This window comes from Mugil cephalus, chromosome 11, assembly GCF_022458985.1.
Source record: "Mugil cephalus isolate CIBA_MC_2020 chromosome 11, CIBA_Mcephalus_1.1, whole genome shotgun sequence".
In the NCBI taxonomy this organism is placed as follows: domain Eukaryota; kingdom Metazoa; phylum Chordata; class Actinopteri; order Mugiliformes; family Mugilidae; genus Mugil; species Mugil cephalus.
Genome location: NC_061780.1, coordinates 8,592,196 through 8,609,024, shown reverse-complemented (window position 1 = coordinate 8,609,024; position 16,829 = coordinate 8,592,196). Strand labels below are relative to the sequence as shown.

The 16,829-nt window shown below is 42.2% G+C and overlaps 1 protein-coding gene across 1 annotated transcript; it reads left to right on the top strand.

Moving 5' to 3' along the window:
* The first annotated feature begins 1,858 nt into the window (after window positions 1-1,858).
* cers2b (ceramide synthase 2b) lies at window positions 1,859-16,581 on the top strand. The gene is made up of 11 exons (XM_047599319.1): window positions 1,859-2,362; window positions 7,449-7,622; window positions 8,189-8,306; window positions 8,399-8,517; window positions 10,503-10,560; window positions 10,822-10,872; window positions 12,254-12,346; window positions 12,829-12,957; window positions 13,611-13,717; window positions 13,819-13,972; window positions 14,689-16,581. Exons 2-11 carry the CDS (start codon window positions 7,450-7,452, stop codon window positions 14,845-14,847), a joined length of 1,161 nt encoding a protein of 386 aa, XP_047455275.1. The 5' UTR covers window positions 1,859-2,362; window position 7,449; the 3' UTR covers window positions 14,848-16,581.
* Window positions 16,582-16,829: the final 248 nt, after the last annotated feature.

Sequence of the window (16,829 nt, the reverse complement as noted above, 5' to 3'; positions counted from 1 at the left end):
AGAAACAACGGACGTTCTTTAAATCAGTGAACCTTTATTTGATGTTTCTTAAAAAATCTGGATGTGAAAGATTCGACATAAAAGTGCATGTCCATCATGTAGCCAGAAGGGGGCATTGTTAGAGAATGTAATCTGAAAGACAACATTTTCATACACATCAAGCGCCAAGCTCGTTATCTTCTGTATCCATTTCTGGGAGTAGACTTTTTATCTGTCAGCGGAATTAAACACTGTATTTGTTTCTCTTTAAGTAAACTGTTCCAGTAACCTCTCCTCCTTTTTAATCTCGCTGACCTCAGCTGACCTCTGTTTAACTGAGCCAAATTTAATTATTTGATGTGTGCATCAGGCGTGCAATCACGACCAGAAATCAATGATACTGAGCTGACCACACTATTGAGTATTTAAATAACAGGAGTCACCAAAAAACAAATAATATTGGGAACCGTATTTACTCTGTTAGTGGGCCAAAGTTGAAGAGTGAAAACACTCGGTCACTTGTTGGTGCAGATGTATTTGTCTTGTCAGGAACAGGTGCAAAATTTCTTGCACTTATTTTCAGTAAGTGGAGATCAATTGTATTACTAGTGAATGAGAAGACACTCTTTGACAAATAGACCACAACGAAGTGACGTGCCTGGTTGACATGAATAGCCCAGGTCTGGTTACAGATTTATGAATTTATTTATTTTATTTTTAGATAAATATGACATGAGGCACGATCCAGAGAGTCTCTAGTCAGCATTCACTGAACAAGCAGTGGCAGCCTTGGTGACCTCATCCATCTGACCCTGTCTCATCATATCTGGGACACACACTTCTACAGGCTGGACGTTGGTCAGACCTGAATGACATTATATCATATGTCAACCTGTAACCGCTCACGTGCTGCCTTTATACTTTGTGTCACAGAGAAAATAGTTCTGACTTTAAGTAAATTATGGTATGCAAAGGGAAAATATTTAGAGCATAAGTTTGTGTTTTTAATTGATTTAACAACATATACACTTATGTGCCACTTATGTGAAAATTAGTCACTAAATATTAGCTTCGTGAAGGTTGAATATTCCCTATGGGGTCAGTAGAGTATTATTGTATCTTAATATAACTGTGTTTTCATTTTGGAGGCTGCAGTTTGTAGTAATATTAAATTAGTAGTACTATTAGTACTATTAAACTGTGTTGCAAATAACAAGTCTAACTCGACAAAGTTTAACAGCACCACAAACTACTTCCTCCAATATGATCATACAGTTGAATTACCACCACGTTTGACTCTGTCTCAACATGAACTGAACATTATTACATCAAGTTAGATTTAGTGCAGGACTGTTTCTTTTAACTATTTTTGTCAAGTGGGTATAAAGGCAATGAATTTAGATTAGATTAGATTAGATTAGATAAGATTAGTCATTACACATGTACAAGTACAGAGCAACATATTAAACATGAATACTGCATGAAAAACGAATAGGCAATAAAATAACAGGATAGAAACTGAAGATAGCATGAGCTGAGATTTTAATGATATTAGATTTTATATGAAGGTGAACTTTTAAAGTCAGCAATAACAACACTAGTTAGCAAGTGACAATGAGGGCAAAGGTCACGGCAAAGTTTATTTGGGCAATGAGCCAAGAAAAGGATTTCATTGCTAAAAATATAAAACAATATTATTTCACATTAGAAACGTATCTAAATGAATGTATTTTTGATTAAAAGTATCCATACACTATTGTGAAACTTTTCCTCAGAGCAGGAAACAAAATGCGGATGTGTGTGTGCGCGTGTGTCAGCCAAATTCACGTCATCTGCGCCCCTCCCTCTCCGTTATCCCCCCTCACTCCTCCCTCTGTCTGCTGCTCTCTCTCCGCTCCCCTGCCCGCCCGACCTGCGCCTCAATCCGGCCAGACACCCGCAGAGACCCCGCCGCCTCCCGGGACTCACACACACACACAGACACACACACACACACACACTCACATACATACTCGGTGGGGGGGTAAAATTAGCTGGGACACGACGAGAGGCAGAGAGGAACATTTGACGGGAGCAAAACTGCCAGTCGCATTGCAGCATCTCACATATAGTCCCGTCTGTAGCTTACTTTCAATAGTTATTTTTTTTCTCCTCCCGGAAGAAAACACATTTTGTTTGAGCTCCATGGAAACGTGTAAAAATCCTCCCGGATACTGAACCTGGACAAACTGCGCCCATCCGAGAGCACACACAACGGGACCGTTAGGTTTTTTCCCCCCAGCTAGCTACTGGAAGCCGGGCGACGTTGTGGAGGAGGACAAAGGCGCTGCTTTTTGCTCGGAAAGCTTCTGTTTTCGCTTCACTACGGGGTAAAATCACCAAAGTAAGTACCATTTCACTTTCATGTCGCCAAGTAGACGTTGGTCGTTAATGTGCGCGTGAGAGTTTGCGGCAGACGCACGCTCCGCATCCTGGGACGTCATTACGCATTCATGGAGGAATGATTTAATTAAATGAAACGAGCCGCCGTGGGGCTGTTTAACAACATGGGAAACAAAGACTAACATATAATTGGTAAATGTGTATGAAAACATGGTAAAATATTTTAGCCTTTGTCCTCTAACAGGAGGACACGAGGACAACCTCGCTCATGGTTCAGTGTTGGGTCTAAAAATCTAAAGTTTTGCTAACTGGCAGCAGGTAGTGCTACATTATCACTGCTACACCAGGGATATACAACACAAATATTAAATAAATCACACATTTTACATTATATATTTGTATAAATATACACACACATATTCATTAAATGCAGTGATTTGTTCCCCTCCTCCTCCTGACTCCTGTGGTCTTCTCTGAGCGTCAGTAGCTCTGCTGTTTCACTTTAAAGCTAAAGCTAATTTGAATACCGCAGTGTAAACAAAACACCAAATAGGAAATAAAAATGAATTAACTTGACACGAGGAACGATGGGGAGTCTCAATAGGAATATTACAAGAGACAGTCTTGCTAAAAAAATGCCATTAGCACTCTTTGAGTCTTTGACACAATAATAAGAAAACATGTTTCTTTATGCTACTTTGTATCCAAGTGCCAATTTAATTGTACAAGACTAGGTTTGACTGGATTTTGTTTCTGTAATGAACTTTTTCAAAGCAATTAATCAGAATTATAATCACCTTTCAAATTAGTGTTTCATTCCTAGATCAAAAGACACTCTTATGCTGTGGCATCTGTGACTGTCAACTTGTAAATAAAGGAATAAAAACCCTTATTGACACAATCTAGTATCCAGGATGAACATCACAGTTGTTCCACAGACGTCTGGAGAGAAACACATTACGTGCCACGGTTTGTGGTTTATTTCTCCCTAACCTGGACAAAGAATAACACTCACAGTTATCGTCGGCCAATGATTAAATTTTTTTGCTTCTTCAGATTAGTTCAGTAAGTAATCAGTAATTCAGTTGTATCTCTGTGCTCTCAGGGCTCACGTTCAACAGAAGAACGGCCTGACATTAACCCTGCTGGGCCAGACTAATTGCCCAGAGCAAGGAAGCTGCACTTATTCAAAGGGAGAAAATGCCCTGCATTTAATCATGAGAAGAAAATCAGCATGACAATATTGCCCTCACACCTTGTGAACAGCTCTATTCACGACAGTCTGCTGAGCCATCAATAATTCATCAGTGTGAGAGGTATTGAAGTTGAGTTTCTTGTGATCTCTATCTTGGACACTGATAATAGCGATGAAACAGTTCACTGTCTGTCGTAGGGATCATTTGACGTTTTACAGAATAAAAGGATCCCGGTCTATGGTCATATATTTTTTTTTTCCTGAAATGAAAGTACACTGTTTCCTGTCATATACTTTCCCAAAGAATCTGTGAAATGCAACGAATGTCTATGAGTCACCTTTAAAATCCTCTGGCTCAAAATGTCCAAAGCATGACCTGAATTACAGCTAATGAACTCCAGAGAAGCCGCTCCATCAAACAATATGTGCATTCAACATCTCCTGGGTTTTTACTGTGATCTGTAAACTCTGGCTGTGTGTTGGACCACAAGAAATGTCAGATGTCAGTCCAGATGTTTGTTGTATTTATTCCGCATGTTCAACTGTGTGCTTCAGCTTTAAGACCTGAAAGCTGCACCAGGTTACCTGTCAACAGCGTTTGCCCCACACACTGTGCCCTTGTTAGTATGAAATTAAATTTAAATAGAATTTATACATTTGATGCGACTTGCATGAGCTGGGTAGGTGGTTGTTTTCTCAGTCAGTTGTTTGGTCTGTATATTTATGGAAAACATTTAAAAATAAATAAATAGTTGTTCTCATTTTGAGAGTTCAGAGCCCAAATATATTCAGTTGTTAGCTTCGCCATAGTACAGAGAAATCATAAAATATTCACACGAGAGAAGCAGGGATGAATTATGTTGACCCAGTATTACCTGGTGCTGAATTTTCTTTTGTTCAAATGTTCTTTTCAGCTCTAATTTATACCTTTGTTATATAACAAACTATAAGAAAACAGATTTACCAGTGAAAAAAAGATTAACCAATCACAAGAAAGAAAGAAAGATTGTGTGAATCATTATTACCGGAGGAGTCTTCAGTCATATCAGTAGAGGTATCGCTATACTATGCTTAGTGTGTCAACATTTAGTGTGGGTGTAATATAAATACTTCTCCAATGTTCTGCCTATGTTGCATTATCAACAACAGAGTATTAGATATTAAAAAGCCCCGATCAGGCCATTGGTAATCAACTCATTGACACAACAATCTGTGTTTGTGTGCCTGTTCAAACTGTAGCTTTAAACATTTGAAACATCCATACAAGACAGCACTGTTTCTGAAATCCAATATGAACAAATGTGATATCCAAGGCTGTGATCTAATTTAGCTTATCAACTTCCTTTTCACTCCAGTCTCATGACTTGTGGTGAAATTAGCATGAAGTCAACCTGTTGTTGTGTTGCTCGACTTATCGGGCCTTAAAGCTCAGCGTCGACCTGTCGTAGTGTGAAGTTGCCCACGGTGTAAGCAGTCTGATCTCTCTGTGTCTGCCCCGTGGTTATTTGCTAGAGCTGTGGTTTGAATGAATCAGCCAGAAAACATTTTAAGGACGGATTGATGTGAGTAAATGGGTAGTTGTGCAAACATAGATGGTACATCATGAGTGACTCAGAGCCGGAGCATACGGCTGGTATCTTATGACTTACGGTGTCTGGACGACTCAGTCTCCCGTCATCCAAACTAAAGTATTGGGTGACTGTAAATATAACAAATTATTTGCCCGTGGAGAGTGGATGGCAGAGCTTGGAGGTCCCACTCTATGGTGGCAGCATGTTTACATTCTCCACATATTCCTGGAATTTGTACCAGGTCACGGTCTGGTGTGTTCGGATCTTCAATTGATGCTTGTTCCCTGAATGTCTTCGGCTTTTGAGAAGTTTCACCACGTGTCGGTAAACTCTGGAGTCACGTTAAAGCGCGTAGTATTCACAGTGGTAACAGCTGGAGTGATGCTGTACCAGGTCTGAGAGGGTTTTCTGTTTACAATCGTCACATGCTTGCAATGTATATTTACAGCGGGTGAGCGAGAGAGAGAGAAGAACTTCCTTTCTCCCTCCCCTGAAAGAGGCATCCTTTTTTTTTATTGGACCTTTGAAATGGTCAGAGTCTGGTCATATGATCTCATGGGCCAATGGCATGTGGTGTTAGGAAAACCGTGGGGGGAGAAAGTGCTTTAACATGCTGAATTCTCCGGATGATCTCAGCCCTAGTAACCGTAAATACATCCTGTTGTATCCATTCAGCATTCTGCAAAGACAACATGTGTTTGTTCATTTACAAGCCTCCCCCCCCCCGATTGTTTGCTTTTGGATGTGTGAACCTAATCACAGCAGATATATTTATCACACCGCCTGCCCTTTGAACCAGCACCACCAGTGCTCAGAAGCTCATGAAGTTATCTGTTTTCAGTTAGATTACGCAGCCTTTTCGGAGCCAGGCGTGCGCACAAACATGCTATTCAGCAGAGATCTGGCAGGACGCACCAAGAGAGTTGAGATGTGGTGCTACTGAAGTGGAAGGGCTGACAAAATGGCTGGGAAAAATATGTCAGCCCTCCCATTTACCATCACCACCACGCGGGTTAAAGGGGAGAGGGGGGGGGGGGGTAGCCCACTGCTCAGCCAGCGGAGCTGTTGCAACAGGAAACGGGCCATGACTAACATGACACGATGTGGAAAATAAGAGACGCACTCAACCATGACACTTTTCAGGAACCGTGTCAGCAGCCACGACTAGCTGCCTTAGCGCTGGTCTAAGTTAACTGTGTTTAAAGACCCGTTCAGGACGGAGATATCGAAGATAAAGGTATTAACCAACATGAGATCAAAGTTCGTACATTTGGTACCACCTCAAACGTGTTAGTTAAGCCCAAAGACCCGGGTCACACAGTTTGCTTATTCAATCACAGGAACTGCTGATTGGGGACTTTTACGGACACAAGTTTTTAAAATAACCATTATTATGCATTTTTACGAAGAATTATAATATTTTATGTGAAATTTTGTTCCAAAGCGCACACTTTTTTGAGTCCAGAGTTATGGTTTGATCTAAAGAAAGAAATGGGCCTGAAGGACTCAAAGTAAGGAGTGACATGCTCACTTTTAACTCTGTATCAGCATTTATCAGTATTTATTAGTAGTGATAATAACCACGTGTAGTAAATGTGTTGTATAGAGGATAGTGAGAGCATTACACGTGGTTTTTAGCTCTTCGGGCCAAGAGGGAATCCTTCCTGATTACTAGCAGGGTGGAGATGGGAGTGGAAGTGAAGCGGTTACGGGGCTTTGGTATTTGCAGCTGCAGTGGGAGGAGAGTTGCAGTAAATCTGCGAGGGGAATCCGGAGATGGAGCGGGTGGGGGCACCTCCCCTGCTCGGCACATATGGACGAATTATGACTCATACCCCGCGGATGCTCCCTTGCCACCAGCCCCTTCTCTCTCTGCCACTCCCTAAAGTCAGCAGCAGAAAGGCTCCGAGTAAGAACCAAGTCTCACAGCTGCCCTCAACGCTGATGATGAAAGCGTGAAGGAAAAAATTTGCTCAGTTGTTGGTCTGATGTCTCCTCCCTCACGCGGGCCTCCGGAGCTCTCTGCATACTTCTGGTGCTCTGTTATGTGCATTAGGGAGAACGTACAGGGTCCATCTGCTGATTCTTCAAATTGCATGGTGGCAAACATTCCCAATCACAGATGCCTTCATATGCACAGGCAGAGTCCTATAAGTGAGCCTGTAGGCTGCTTATGTTCTCCGATTTTGAGCAACGTTCCTATTTTTCAGGGGCGTATTTTCTGCTTCTGCATGATCTTTGTCAAAGTTTCGCAACTTTATCTTTAAAGCCTAATAAAAGCATAAATGTGGAACTGAGCCCTCGTGTGTCCCGTGTTACAGGATGCTGTCGGAGCTGAGCGAGTGGTTCTGGCGGGAGCGGCTGTGGTTTCCGGAGGGCCTGGGCTGGGCGGACCTGGAGGACCGGGAGGGACGGGTGTACGCCAAAGCCCGCGACCTGTGGGTGGCGCTTCCAATCGCCCTCATATTCCTCATTATCCGCCAGATCTTTGAAAGGTCGGTCTGTTCATCCCCGTCTTCCCTGCGTGTCAGCGCTCATCATCTGTGTCGAGTCCAAACACGATCCTCCGCCTTTCGTTTTAATTTTCTCCATAACTGCTGCCTCCTCGTGCTCAATTTGTCCCATAATCCGTCCATCTTCTGCTTAGATCATTTCCACTGATAACAAGTTAGGATTCCCGTCTTTTAAGTGGCTCATATTGTTTTGAATATTAGCACAGTGCTGCTGTGTCCAGTAGTTTATGATTTTGCAAATGAGACAATTATTGCAGTTGAATTACGTTTTATTGCTAATGCCTAGAGGCTCTTTTACACATTATTGCATCCACACACAGTGTTGTAAAATGCTAGCAGGCCAACTGGAAGGTTGTTAAACACGATAAGACAAACTGTTTCATCTCATTTAATCCCTGAATATAAATCTGTCCCATACCTGTTGCTAAAGACAGTCTTATTGTGTATATAATGACTTAATTTACCCTGTAAGATTAAATTAGGTTTTTTGGCTGCATCAAAATGTTCTCAATTAACTTCCAATCTCAGTAATGCTCTTGTGATCGCAGGACGGTGGCTACACCCCTGGCCTCTCTACTCGGGGTGAAGGAGACGGTGCGGCTTAAAGCTCCGCACAATCCCGCGCTGGAGTCCTACTACTGTAACATCACCAAAAACCCCACACAGGTGCATATCCACGCACAATCGCACACAGTGTCAGAGTTCTGTGTTATGTGGGAGATGCTAACATGCTGTAACCTCTCTGTACCGGCCCCCAGTCTTCAGTAGAGAGCCTTTGCAAACAGACCGGCTGCTCAGAAAGACAAGTGCAGCGATGGTTCAGGAGACGAAGGAACCAGGACAGGCCGAGTTTGCTGAAGAAGTTCCGGGAGGCCAGGTAAACGCAGCCGTAACTCTTTTCGACTTATGCGCCGTCACACGCGTGGAGCTATGGAGCACAGCTGCGTTCCTCGCGTTCCTCCGGCTATATGAGCTCATTTCCGAGGTCAAAAGCAGCCCTCTATTTTTAACATGAACCCTTTACAATTCCACTCTTTCGCTAGCATGCCTGCTGCTCCTGCTCTTCACACACACGCACTGATCAATCCACACGCTCATTAGCGCAAGGCCTCGGCTACACGGGCTCTGTCACCGCCGCTGGTTATTTTTATGTATGAACATCGACTGTAACAGAAGCAGAGTTAAACCAGCAGCACGACTGCCTGTTTTTACAAGGCTACTGGATTCACACTTCAGTAGCAAACGACTAATGTATTAAAGCGCAGATAAACACTGATGTGCATGTAGTCTCATATGGTCATTATTCCATCTCATGTGTTTGGTTCTGCAGCTTCGTTGTTATGGAGCTTGGTCTTGTGTGATGACAGATTCGTGAAAGCCTTTTTATGTGACTTTAAGGGTCAGTTTATTTAAATCACAAGAAACTACTTGAATTAGAAAATAATCTGTTGCCATGGAAGCTTTATTTTTGACTGACAAACGCGCTGCGCTGCTCTGGAGCCTTTGACTGTATCGCACAGTCCTCCTCAGACGCAGCAGGAAGAGCAGATAGTCTGCTGTAGATAAATCTCTTTTATGAGGTAGCTCCCTGGTTTCCAAATAGCTGCAGCTCATGCCCCGTAACCGCAGTGTCCCTGATTTGATTATAGTCGAGGACCTTTGTTGCGTATCGTGCTTCTGTGCCTCTGGGTTTCATGTCTGACTCTGCCTCTATAAAAAAAAAACAAACAGACGTACATACAAAAATGTTTTTTTTCCATGATAAGTGGCCAAGATCTGCTGTTTTTTTTTCCCAACCTGACAATATTATTGATCACCAGTCAGCCACAGCATTAAAACCACCAAACTGTGAAGTGGACAGCATTGACGATCTCATTACAGTGTAATTGTCTTGTGGGAAACCTGGATCCTGGTATCGATGTGGATGTGACACATGCTGAACGCTGTTGCAAACCAAGAACTTGCTGCTTAATATATCTCACCCAGTGACAGGTGCCATGATAACCAGATACTGGTTATCATGGCACGATAGCCAGTATCTGTGTATTCCCTTGACCAGTATTTATGACCAGTTGGTTATAATGTTACGGCTGATCAGTGTGTGTTAATGGTGACACTATCTCTACAAGTTAACGTTCCTGATAAATGTCATTTTTAGTAGATTTCAACATTATTCTGCTCATTTCGCTCCTAACGTGTTGCGAAACTCCAAGAAACATTTGAAAAACGGAGCAAATTGATTGTTATTCTGGTGACCCGGTGCTTCGGACTGAAATTATATCCGAGCTGGCTCCTAGTGACGTCGTGCATGTGACATATGTAAGGTTGTGTGCAGATGTACATGTGACTGCATGCTTGTCACTCCTTGTTTATGGCGTGTCTTCCGCTGAAGCATTTTTCGTTCTGAATCAGTGTATTGTCTGTGAGCAGACAACACGCTTTCTGTCTCATTTCCCCCACTGGTGTCACACTCTCGCTGCTCTTCTGCCTCCGTGTCCGTCTTTCTGCGCCACCGCTCCTGCATTTTAAATATAATCCTCTGACTACACCTGTACGAGCAGTGGCGGCAACCTCCCACAGAATACTGAGAGGGAGGGCGCTGCGTGATAGCTCTCATTGTCTGCCAGCGCATGTTCGACTATGTGTTTTTGTCCTGACTTGCTGTTCTCGACATAGTTCGCCAGATTTGTCCGGGCAGTTCCTGCCGCCTGGCATCTCTCTCCAACTTGCGTGCTTGTGACTATGAGTGAGAATACGTGTGTGATGCCTTTTTAAGTGTCTGCTGCTAGGAAATGTCGTCCGTTGTCCTTTTCCCCATTGACTGAGTAGAAAGTGTGTTTGTATGTGTGTGTTCTCTTGCAGTTGGAGATTTACCTTTTACCTTCTTGCTTTCATTGCTGGCCTGGCCGCCCTGATCGATGTGAGTACTGCCACGTTGACCTCGACCACTTCTTCTCCTCCTCCTCCTCCTCCTCCTCCTCCTCCCGTCTCCTTATTTATACACTCTCATTTTTCACCTGCCCTGCTATCGTAGTTTGGCGGTTTCCATGGTAGTCGGTCTTTCTTGCTGTGACAACTTCACCTATTGCACTGTCGGAGGGGAAGCACTGACTCATCCCTATGCTGAGTCAGATGATATAAATACACCTGTTCGACTTCTGCTGTCTCATTGTCGTTGCAGAAACCTTGGCTGTATGACCTGAAGGAGATGTGGGAAGGCTTTCCTGTGCTGGTACGTCTCACTGATGGATAAGTACATTGAATGCACCTGTTTATCAAATTCTGTTCCCCAACTAATAGGCCTAGAAGGTATTAAACATTTCTCCGTCCTGGGGCAGTGGACGGTTCTCTCAGGAGACGTTTAAATGATCTTTAACAGCAACATCAGGCCTGTAGTCACTGCTGATGTCAAACAGAAGCTCAGAGGCTGAAGTGTTTGTATGAACGTAAATTAGTCTATTATCTTTCCATCTCTCCTCACGATTGTGGCCCAGGTTATGTTAAATGGTTAGTTATATTACTAAGCAGGGCGTTGTGGACTACCGGTTTGAGAAGCTGCTTTGGGATTGTGAGGTCACAGGTTTGCAGCCCGCTGCTCCAGCTCTGAGAAGATACTGAGAAAGAATTTGTCTGATTCGCATTACATGCGGTTTTAGATTAACGCTGCAGAAACCCTATTTCAAACATCACAAACGCCCCTCCCAAGTGTTATCAACACATTAGAAGTGATTGATTTGGCCCGCCGGTTTATTAATTCAGTCAAAACTCACAGGCTCCGGCCTCTCGAGTGTGAAAAATATGTCCTGATTCTCTCAGTCCGCTGTTATCATTAGCTCATTATGTTTAGGTTTGAAGGGGCGAGCACAACAAACCAAGATCGAAGAACTCCTGGCGATGAAGGCCAACTGTGACGTTGCATCACGTTGTCTGTGTCTGGGTCAAAAAGCTGAACTTGAACACACTGCAGCACCCGACCTGCGTTGAACCCTAACGCTGCTGTCGGCTGCGGTCGAGAGAAGCTCAGAGACACGTCATTTTTTAGTGTAAATGTAGATTAGTCAGTTATTTTTTGATTTGTCGGTCCATCCATCCGGATGATTTTTGCCCAGGCCACATTACCTAATTCATTACATTACTAGTTATTTGTGTCATAATTTGGGAAGTAATAACAAAATCCAGGTGTAGGTTTTAAGCTGTACTGTCTCCACTGGTTTGCTCTCATTATTGGTTCAGTGTGGCCGTGAAAAAGAAATGGAATCACATTATACTGATATAGTAGAAGCGATTATTTGATGAATTTGCACGACTTGTTTGTCGTTTTATCATGCACGTACCCAAACATGTCAATGTCAATGTTCCATGTCAAATGTGAAGATGTTCTGTTCCTCTCGGCTTTGGGCTTTGGACTCAGAGCCAAACAAAACTTGTGGTTTGTCGTGTGATCACTGAAGAACATTCGTTGCTAGTTTAAGTGTCTATTCCTTCAGAGAATATTTGAAAGGTAAATCAATAATTTAAATAACCATAATAAGTTGCAGCTGCAGCTCCCAGTATGGATTTGTGCAAAATGGTGTATTGATTTTGAAATTAAAGACCTGCCTCCTCTCCCTCAGACTCTCCTGCCGTCTCAGTATTGGTACTACATGATCGAGCTGGGTTTCTATGGCTCTCTGCTCTTCAGCGTGGCTTCTGATGTCAAACGTAAAGTAAGTGAATTCATCTCAGGAACACTAAACTCCCAACTAAACTACTAAAGAAGAAACTTTGAGTGTGAGGAGGAAGAAACGGGTTTAAGTTCAGACGTTTCAAGCCTATCACCTCATGTTTATCGCAGTCAGATATACGTTCGAGAAGGAGAACCAGGTCTTACTATCAGATCAGCGGGACATCTAGCATGGACTATGGGTGGACATTAGACTGTTGTTACACGTGTATGAATGTGTGTGTTTGTGTGTTGGACTTTGCTCACCCTGGTCAGCTGAGCAGCACAGTGGGGAAAACTCTTGCCAAAGAGGCACAGTGTGTTTCTCCAACACAAAGTCTAACCCAGATACTTGTTAAGCAGGATTTGTCGCCGTGCACACAAACCCACTTCAACACATGCGACGCGCAATTATTATATTCCCTTTTTTCTTTTTTGCAGCATAAGCAACATGTTTCTTCCCCCCCCACATCTCGTTCTCTTTAGGACTTCAAGGAGCAAATAGTTCACCATGTAGCGACCATCCTACTCATCAGCTTCTCCTGGTGCGTTAACTACATTCGTGCTGGAACTCTCATCATGCTGGTGCACGACTCCTCTGATTACTTTCTTGAGGTAAAGCCGCAGTAGTCAGCCAAACACTCAACCAGCTGACATGTAACCGGTTACATGTGTGTGTGTGTGTGTGTGTTCCTGGTGAAGTGACACGTCAGCTGTACCAACCGTTTGTGTTGATGTCACTTATCTTTACCACTAAGGGTTTAGAGTTTGCTGCATCTCCACTGAGCCTTTCTGCTGACAATACGCTGATCACACACTGCCACCTTGTGGAGAGAACTGCACTTTAGTTGTCACCGGTGGGACGTACACTCCCTTGCCAAACACTAGTGAAACGGTTTTGTGCAAAAGTCCCTCTTTGTCATTGTTAGAGTAAGACACATGGTAATTCAAGTGTGTGATCGTTTGTTGTAGTTATTATGCTAGTAAAGTGACAGAATAATAAAAAACGTGTCAGCACAGTTGGAACAACAGCTGTTCTGGTTATTTTAAATAAATGCTAAAAACCATGACCTCTATGAAGCTAAGATTTAATGCAGGACTGTTAGAACAGGATGCGTTAGGTTTCACTACTGTGCATAATGAGTTGACAAGCGAATGCGAACCAATCAGGTTACAGATAGAGACAAACCACAACTATCACTTTTAGTACCTTTTATATCCACTTGATTTTCTGATCGATAATTATATTTCCTCTCTTCCTCTGGCAGTCTGCAAAGATGTTCAACTATGCTGGGTGGCGAAACGCCTGTAACTACATCTTCATTGTGTTCGCTGCCGTTTTCATCGTCACCCGCCTTGTTATCTTCCCTTTCTGGTACACTTATCGTTTTAAACATCGCCTCATATCATTGGATGTTATTGTCTCGCTGTGTGCCGTGTAACCGTGACGTTAATCCTTGGCTGTTTCTGTTGCAGGATTATTTACTGCACGTGGGTTTACCCAGTGACCATCTACGAGCCCTTCTTCGGCTACTACTTTTTCAATGGACTGTTGATGACTCTGCAATGTCTACATATCTTCTGGGCTGTTCTAATCATACGTATAGCAGTCCGCTTCCTCACCAACAATGTAAGCGACAACACAAAATGTCCATTCTCGTAGTCATGTAGATGAAACATTTATCATGGACTGTAGGTTCACATGCAAATGCACAGTGTACAAAGGCGATGCATCAGTTGAAGTGAAAGTGCTGACAAAAGTAAGGAACTCAGACCTGAAAGTGGTTGCACTTGAAATTTTGGGTGTAAGCTGTGAAAGCAGCAGCAGTTAAACTGCAGATTTTTCAGGTTCAGTGAACACAACACTGACATATTTTCACATTGCAAGTTATTTAGGCAGAGGTTTGTTCATACACAGCAACGTTTCATGCATTTGAAGTTCTGTTTCTAGTTTTCAAACAAATTTAGATAGATAGATAGACAGATTACTTTATTCATCCCTGAAGGGAAATTAGGTCATATTTTATGTCTTTCAGCTCTATTTTGGTCACCACCGGCTTCTCTTTAGCTGTTCAGACAGTTTAACTGTGTGTATTTCTTGTTTGGAGAGAGCAGTGAAACTGAACACTGAGCTACAAATTGTACAAAACTATAAATATATTGTTAAAATCACTAGACTGCTTTAAATGCAGATTAACGTAGCAGCAGCTCATCCAGTCATTGGGTCCAAGTGTGTTCAGACACTGACCAGATCAGATCGGTTTGAGCGGAAGTTCTCGTTGATTGATGGCACATTTCTAAACAGACTCTCTCTTTTCTCTCTCTATCTCACGCTTGCTCATTCAGGAAAAAGTGGACGATGAAAGGAGTGATAAAGACGAAACGGACGAATCAGAAGAGGAGGAGGAGGAAGACAGGGCAGACGCTAAAAAACACATGAAGAAAAATGGCCCGGTGCAGAACGGTCACACAGTTCACAACAACAACCATAGCAAGATGGAGTGAAAGCAAACATGTGTCAGGATGAAAGAACGTGAGAAGGACTCATATCCCTCAGTAGGGAGTCAGGAGGGAGGGATGAAGAGTGAGAGAAAGAAGAAGAAGAAGAAGGGATGTGGGTAAAGGAGGAGGCAGGTGATTCCCTAACACCGAGAACAAGTATTTGAGGAAATTTGACACTGTTACTTTTACACAAATACATACACATATTCACTTTTAGAGGGCACAGAGATCCAGCAGATGGCGTACACTACATTATGTGACACGGCAAGGTTTGCTTTGTCATGAGAAAAAAAACGAAAGTATTCATTGCCTTTGTTTCACGTTAGTCCCAAAAAAAAATTTTTAACGAGACAGGGGAGAAAATGGAGAGCAAAACAAAGTGTGGAGAGAGGAGTGATTGCTGCTTCCACGTAAGCTTTCATGTTCTAACTGTGTGCCTTAGAGCCAGCTGATGGCTGTTAAGAAGCCATTTTACAGATTGCTGTTTAAAAATTATGTCGCTTTATTCTGTTTTTTTTTTCTTTCTTTTTTTTTGTCTACTAAAAGAACAAAACAAAGTGAAAGTGGGTTTTATAAAGGTGAGAAAATAGGGAATTTATTTCCCTAGTTTTCTGTCTATGCAACTACGTAACTGTTCAGCTATTGCATCGTCTTTGCACAAACGTACAGTGTCTCTTATGTAAAGTAATAACTCGCAGTAGGACTTAGTTCCTCTGCTCTCCAATGTGGCCTGTGCCATTTTAAAGTGTCTGGATCTAGTTTTGTAAGCCTCAAGATTTTTTTTTTTTTTTAATTTCTGTTCCGTTTTAATCCATGTGAGCTCCGTTCGTAAAATTCTTGCTTCCAACAATCCTTTTAGCTGTGTAAGCAGCGAGCAATGAAATGACGCCAGAAATGAAGAAGAAGAGGCCTCGTTTCCCAATAAAGCGAAATCATAGCTTCCTGCTATTTTAGACAGAGCTGAATGTGTTTTTCTTTTCAGTTCGGACCACGCTGATTATGTCACCCACTGAAATGCATTCATTGTGAAGGTGGGTTGCTCTGTTGAAATACAGGAGTTTTATTAAGGAGGCTGTGACGGGCCAGTTTCCCAATTTCCACATTTTACAAATATGGGCCAAATTTCTTCAGTTCACTGCCTAATAGCCTGGATTATGTTTGTTAACCTGGCTGAGTGTTCAAGTGTTGATCTAAATCAATGATTTTAGGTATGATTACGTGTATGAAATGAGTTTACATGTATGTTCTTTAATCTTTTGTTGAAGGAAATATGTTCCAGTGTTTCAGCTTTGATAAATTCATGAAATGATGAGTGTTCCAGTTTTGTTTGTCATGCTTTAAAGCTTTTGTATGTCAAGTGCCTTATCTGTAATGTATGGGAAGCTCTCCTGTCTTCATATCCTCTCCTTTTCTTTCCTGTTTCCACCTCACAACACAGAGCCAGATCTAAGACTAGAACTTCTCCCTCCTCTTTGTTTCATTCATCACTCACTTCTCGTCTTTATAGACGATCTTATCTTCCTTTTAAACTCACCCTCATTCCACCACGTTCTTTTCTACTAACCCCGACCAACCAGCAACCTCTCTTCCCCAGTGATACAGAAAAAATAGCTGTGTCCTAATTACAGTGTTATTTTTTTTTATTTTGTATTTTTTTTGTTTTTTTTGTTTTGTTTTTTTTTTGTTTAATGATGCCTAAGTATTGTTAATGATGATAAATGAATCACAATGACAGCAGTTTGGTGTTGTTATTCATCATGTCTGCACACACATCACACTGACATAAGGCCGTTGAGATATTGAGTTCAACCTTTAAAATCTTGCACATTAGTGATATTTCATCAGATACTTATGAAACAGTCCCACTTTAATTTCATTCTTTAGCACATTTTACTTAAACTAATTTGACAGTCGTTGTTATTGAGCCCAATAAACAATAGAAAGAAAATGTTTAGTAGTTACACTTGGCTCTACACTGACCATTC

Coding starts and splice junctions, on each gene's coding strand:
- cers2b (XM_047599319.1), top strand. CDS start 7,450: ATGCTGTCGGAGCTGAGCGAGTGGTTCTGGCGGGAGCGGCTGTGGTTT. Junction 8,307..8,398: donor TCACCAAAAACCCCACACAG/GTGCATATCCAC, acceptor ACCGGCCCCCAG/TCTTCAGTAGAGAGCCTTTG. Junction 12,958..13,610: donor CCTCTGATTACTTTCTTGAG/GTAAAGCCGCAG, acceptor TTCCTCTGGCAG/TCTGCAAAGATGTTCAACTA.